Source organism: Adiantum capillus-veneris, chromosome 8, assembly GCF_014529385.1.
Source record: "Adiantum capillus-veneris isolate H3 chromosome 8, ASM1452938v2, whole genome shotgun sequence".
NCBI lineage: Eukaryota > Viridiplantae > Streptophyta > Polypodiopsida > Polypodiales > Pteridaceae > Adiantum > Adiantum capillus-veneris.
Window position 1 is genome coordinate 15,822,876 of NC_140938.1, and position 6,221 is coordinate 15,829,096.

At 44.1% G+C, this 6,221-nt stretch overlaps 1 protein-coding gene across 1 annotated transcript; it reads right to left on the reverse strand.

Annotated features, from left to right (window-relative positions):
• Positions 1-2,652: 2,652 nt before the first annotated feature.
• Positions 2,653-5,353, reverse strand: LOC147451720 (heat shock protein 81-1). Its single transcript, XM_086517623.1, has 4 exons — positions 5,099-5,353; positions 4,868-5,009; positions 4,515-4,792; positions 2,653-4,350 (listed from the first exon to the last, which is right to left on the reverse strand). The coding sequence occupies exons 1-4, from the start codon at positions 5,222-5,224 to the stop codon at positions 2,785-2,787; spliced, it is 2,112 nt and encodes a 703-aa protein (XP_086373749.1). The 5' UTR covers positions 5,225-5,353; the 3' UTR covers positions 2,653-2,784.
• Positions 5,354-6,221: the final 868 nt, after the last annotated feature.

The following is a 6,221-nucleotide window of genomic DNA, read 5'->3' on the forward strand; positions in this document are numbered from 1 at the left end:
AGTAATCTAGGGTACCCTATATTACTTTTTGTAATAAAAAGTAATCTAGGGTACCCTATATTACTTTCGGCACCACCCTTGTGCATACATCTTTTAAGTAAATTAGGGCCCCCACGTTTTAGAACGTTCGCATGGCGTAGTGGTTAGGGTATGCGCGTCTCATGGGTGAGGTCACAGGTTCAAACCCATGCCCACAAAAGTGGGTACCCTAGATTACTTTCAAAACATGGGTATCCTAGATTATTTTTGTAAATTACTTTCAAAACACGGGTATTCTAGATTACTTTTTACAAAAGTACCCGCATTCCAGATCTACGGCCCTCAATCCCCCGGCCATAGATCCCACCCTCCCATGCTTGTGCCACTTAGTCTCGAGGGACGGCTAGGAAGACTGCAGGGCCATCTTCAAAGCCATGTGTAAAAGGTGTTGTCGACAGTGCCAATGCCAGTGCCAGTGGCCACCCTCAGATAGCGGACCTCCCCTTAGGGTGCATTCAAACCACCGTATCCCTCTCGCTACCAAAGCAGTGCATGCACGTGGACTTGATGGCCGCTTTGACAGCAGTTGTTTGTATGTGTCCTCTGTGGAAGCCCTCTTGGTAGCCTACATCTTCAACCACCTACATCCACCATCATAACTTCCTACGATTTCAACCATAGCTGGATAGGCTTTATAAACAAAGCTTGCAATCAAAACAATAGATCTCATCCTTCCTTGTCCTTGATGACAAAGGGAGAATCAAACAAGCACGAGCATCAAGCTAAATTGAAAGATGAGGAACAACACAGAAGCAGTGGTGATGGTAGACATGGTAGCAGAAGTGAACGTGATAATTGAACGTGATAATTGACAAGATGACAGAAGTCGTAAAGAGATGATCCACACGTGATGAAGATTGTGGAGGACAAGATCGAGGTGAGAAGGTAGGAAAGACGAGAGACCAGGCCCTCAGCTTTCTGACCCTAATGTCAGAGAGAGAAGGTGGGTGTCGAATCAAAACAAGGAGCAAATCCCTCCAAATTCTCAACAAGCACTAGATAAAGGGTGCTAAATGAAACATGTTCAATGAAGCATCGGTAAATATGAATCTAATGGTTGAGTGCCAAGCTCCGTCATTATCCATAGACCTAAACCGAGGAGAGACACGCGATAAAGCATGCTCTAAAAATTGTTTTCGAGGCGCGGTTCTAGAAACAATCCCTGTACTATGAGCTTGGTAAAAATGGCTATGAGATTTATGGGATTATAATCACACAGGAGGATAAAAATGTCTCTCCTAGGGGACCACTTGTAAAGAGAATGAGTTCGCATGAGAGATAGGAAGCTAAGCAACTTATAGTCTTGGATGTCATGGAGGAGTACCCCGATCATGATACCGATGAATCGGAACTCTTGATGGCAATCTTCTTTTGAACTTCTATGAAAGCACAATTGGAGGAGCGGTGGAGTCAAAGGTCATACAAGGGTGGGGGATACAATTGGAGGAGAGGTGGAGTCAAAGGTCATACAAGGGTGGGGGATGGGTAGCTACACAACAATGGCCAAAGCATTGAGGGTGGGAGATGAAGGCAATTAGCATTTGGCTGCTAAAACGGAGATGGTGAAACAACACCAACTTAAAGGATTTGAAATGACAATTTCATTGCGCAATATGCAAAGCTTTAAAGGTAGGTGATGCAAATAACGAAGAGCTAGTTGCCACAAAAGGTAGCGTGGTGAAGATCATGTGCAAGAGTTTGGCCACCACGTCATCGTGTTGTAGTTTTGGAACGTGTAGCAACCTCACCTCAAAACGAATGACTCACATTCACCAATCTGATTTTTGCAGAATATGATTTAAGTTGCAAAAATATGACTAATCAAGTAAGGCATTTTGAAATAGAAAAAGACTAGACAATTAACATTGATTCTCTCTCACTCTTAGATGATAAAAAGTGATCGCATTTTTCAAAGCTCTGCATGAGCTGCCATTTTGAGACTACTGGGCAACACCTTTTCGAGTGTTCTCTCTCTCTCTCTCTCTCTCTCTCTCTCTCTCTCTCTCTCTCTGTGCGCTTGCTCTCCGTTCCTCTTTCACGATGAGGCGGTCGCTCTCTCTCTCTCTCTCTCTCTCTCTCTCTCTCTCGTGAGCGGATCGTGAGCTGTTGTTATCGCAAGAGAAGTGGAAATGCCAAATCAGTGGCATTTCCCGACCTGCTAGAAGCTATCAAAGGTCAAAGGTCTGCAAACAAATCTAGTACTTATTAAAGGTCAGAGGCCAATCGAAGAGAGAGAGAGAGAGAGAAGGGAAGAAGAGTATTTTGACATCGTGAGAAACTATTCCAAGAAATCTAGAAGAGACGAGAAGAGACGAGAAGGTGATAAAATCTAGAACTTGAAAGGTCAGAGACCTGTATGAGAGAGAGAGAAGAGAGAGAGAAGCTAGAAGTTACTCTAGCTTCTCAGAGTCAGAGCGGAGTCTTGCTATGAAATAGTGGTATTATGTTGCCACTTAAACATTGTCACACTACTTAAGAGTCTGAGAGATTTGTAAAATTAATGCCACAACAATAGCTCAAGAGAACTGTTCCCCTAAGACATCTCCCCATTAACGTGATTGATTGTCTCCAAAAGAAAAACGTGGAATTAAAAAAAAAAATCATACATGTGTATTTTTAGCTACGAGCTTCAATTATATCGTTGTTAAAAAACACCAGTACATTTCCCCAAGATTACCATGTCTAAGTCCGCAAAGATTAATTACAAAAATTTGGCTGTAGGCTAAATCCCACTGCACAAAAGTTTTAATCAACCTCCTCCATCTTGCTTCCCTCAGGTTCAGCATCGTTCCCAGCAGCATCCATGTCATCATCCGCATCAGCAGACACACCAGCATCATCGTCAATGCTGAGTCCAAGTTTCAGCATCCGATGAATTCTGTTTCCAAAAGTGTTGGGATCATCCAAGCTGAATCCAGATGTCAGCAAAGCAGTCTCAAACAGCAATAGAACAAGATCCTTCACAGATTTGTCATTTTTGTCAGCATCAGCTCTCTTCCTCAACTCCTCCATTATTGGATTCTCTGGATTAATTTCCATTGTCTTCTTCGAAGACATGTAACTGGACATGCTGCTGTCCCTGAGAGCTTGGGCCTTCATTATTCTCTCCATGTTAGCAGTCCACCCATACTCACCTGTCACCAGGCAGCAAGGGGAATCCACCACGCGATCCGAAACTACAACTTTCTCCACCTTATCACCCAAGATGTCCTTCACCACCTTGCACAAGGGCTCAAACTTACTTTTGAGCTCTTCCTTCCGCTTCTTCTCATCCTCAGAATCCTCCAGCTTCAGACCTTCCTTTGTGGCAGATACAAGCTTCTTACCATCAAACTCCTTCAACTGCCCGACAGCGTACTCATCTATAGCATCAACCATGTACAGAACCTCATAGCCCTTCTTCTTCAGCTTCTCCAGGAAAGGAGAGTTTTCTACTGCTTTCTTGCTCTCACCAGTTATGTAATAGATGTCACTTTGGCCGTCCTTCATTCTGGTAACATAGTCCTTAAGGCTGGTCATTTCATCACCACTCTTGGTAGAGTGGTACCTTAACAACTCTGCCAGTTTCGAGCGATTTGTGCTGTCTTCGTGAATACCAAGCTTGATGTTCTTGGAGAATGACTCATAGAATTTGTCGTAGTCTTCTTTGTTCTCAGCAATTTCAAAGAAGAGCTCAACACACTTCTTCACCAGATTCTTGCGAATTACCTTCAAGATTTTGTTCTGCTGCAGCATTTCACGGGAGATATTGAGAGGCAAGTCCTCAGAATCCACCACTCCCTTCACAAAACTCAAATATTCTGGAATAATTTCTTCACAGTTGTCCATGATGAACACTCTTCGAACATACAGCTTGATGTTGTTGAGCTTCTTCCTTGTATCAAAGAGGTCAAAAGGAGCCCTCTTCGGCACATATAGGACAGCCTTAAACTCCAGCTGTCCCTCGACTGAGAAATGCTTCACTGCAAGATGCTCCTCCCAATCATTGGTGAGGCTCTTGTAGAAGGCAGCATATTCATCCTTGGTGATCTCCTCAGGTTTCCTCATCCAGATTGGCTTCTGCTTGTTGACGAGAGCCCATTCATGAGAAACTTCCTGAACCTTCTTTTTCTTCTTCTCTTTCTCTTTCTCCTCCTCAATTTCCTCTAACTTTCCTTCCTCCTCCTCTCTCTCTTCTTTTTCTTCCTCCTCCTCATCATCAGACACCTCCTTAGTAGTAGTCTTTTCCACCCACAAAGAAATAGGATAGCTGATAAATTCTGAGTGCTTCTTGATAAGATCTTTCAGCCTCCTCTCCTCCAGGTATTCAAGCTGTGCATAGCAAACAAAGAGTCTAATTACATGACAAGAAACGAAACTGAACAGAGCGACATATCCAGCCATACTTCAAACAAACTCAAAAGAACTATTGCGGTGAGCAAGTGGACTACAGCTGAAGATCAAACTGGCAGAAAAAGAATATGCAGTGCAACTACCTGGTCTTCCTTCAAGAATAAAGTGATCTTTGTTCCTCTGCCCAAGGGCTCCCCGGGATCCCTTGTCACCGTGAAGGAGCCGCCGGCCTGAGACTCCCAGATGTACTGCTCATCATCATTGTGTTTCGTAGTCACCACCACTTTCTCAGCAACCAGGTAGGCGGAATAGAAACCAACACCAAACTGTCCAATCATGCTCACATCCGCTCCAGCAGCAAGAGCTTCCATGAACTCTTTAGTTCCAGAACGTGCAATAGTGCCAAGATTGTTGACCAAATCTGGAAGACCACAATATCCATTACCTCCCTGAAGAAACGCCAACAAAGACATTCACTGTACTGATGAAATCGTACCTGCTTTGGTCATTCCAATACCGCTATCTATTATCGTCAGCGAGTTAGTGGTCTTGTCTGGGATGATGTGGATGAACAGTTCGGGTTGGGCATCGAGCTTGCTCTTGTCCGTCAGGCTCTCAAAGCGGATCTTGTCCAGGGCCTAAAATTACAGACATTCGAACATATACATTTGGGCAGAGAAGAGCACGACATCACCCAAAACACAGAGGTGAAATGAGAAAAACTTACATCAGAAGAATTACTGATAAGCTCACGCAGAAAGATCTCCTTATTACTGTAAAAGGTGTTGATAATGAGGCTGAGAAGCTGATTGATCTCGGCCTGGAAGGCGAAGGTTTCGGTTTCAGCAGCCATGGCAAAGAGTGTAGATCTGGGGCAGACGCAACTGGTTAAGAAGATGCAAGCGGACGTGCTACAGTCTCCTGGAACTCACAGAGTTACTCAGCTATGGTGAGAGCAAACCTAACCAGCCTGACGGGCAGAAAGGCAAATATAGCTACGCTCTGAAGGTTTCCGAGTTTCCACAAGTCTCTAGAAGCTTCCTTGCCGTTGCTTGCCCTAGACTTTCTTTCTCTTCACACTTGCAAGTTGCGACACGCGATTTGATACGGCCAAATGCACAAACCTTTACGCAAAGGGCCAAGGCTATAGAGATACCTTCTCTTTTTGCTCACTAAAATAGAAAAAAGATTGAGTTGTATTTTCAAGCATTTTATGATAGGTCAAAAATGCTGATTGGTGAAATAAGATAGTAGGCATTCATTGTTGCAAAACCGTGTCATGAAAATGATGAAACATTGAAATGGTGGTCTTGAGAACCAATCATTAGGCATGCATCTATCTTTGGCATCATTGCACAGTGGGTGGGTGGGTAGATAGAATAGAATAGGTTTGGAAGGTGGGTGGGTGCTCTTACCTCTCGTCTCGAGGGAAGTGAAGGTGTAGGGCTAGGAACCTTATCATTATAGGTGCATTTTTTCTAGGGTGTATTTCTTCCTGTGCTTTGCGATGCTATCTACCGTGGTTGTTCGTGCGTGTTGTCAGGCTCTGTGCAGCTTTGTAAGGGTTTGGTCTTTTGTTCCAAGTCGTTTCACGTTTACAGAGTGGAGGATTTATGGGCTTTGAAGGGGGCACTATAGCATGCAGCAGATTGTGTTGGAAGACTTTTGCCCTTTTTTTTTCTACGCTGCCATCTCCTGGAGAAACCTGTTGTGGTGTAGGGATGAGTGCTTACTTGCCTTAGTTCATCAATGGTGCGCTTTAGCATCCACGAGTGCCACCTACAAGCGTCGATTGCGGGCCAGCTTTAGCAGCTTTGCTTGGCTAATGTGCTCGGCTATGAGGTAGATTG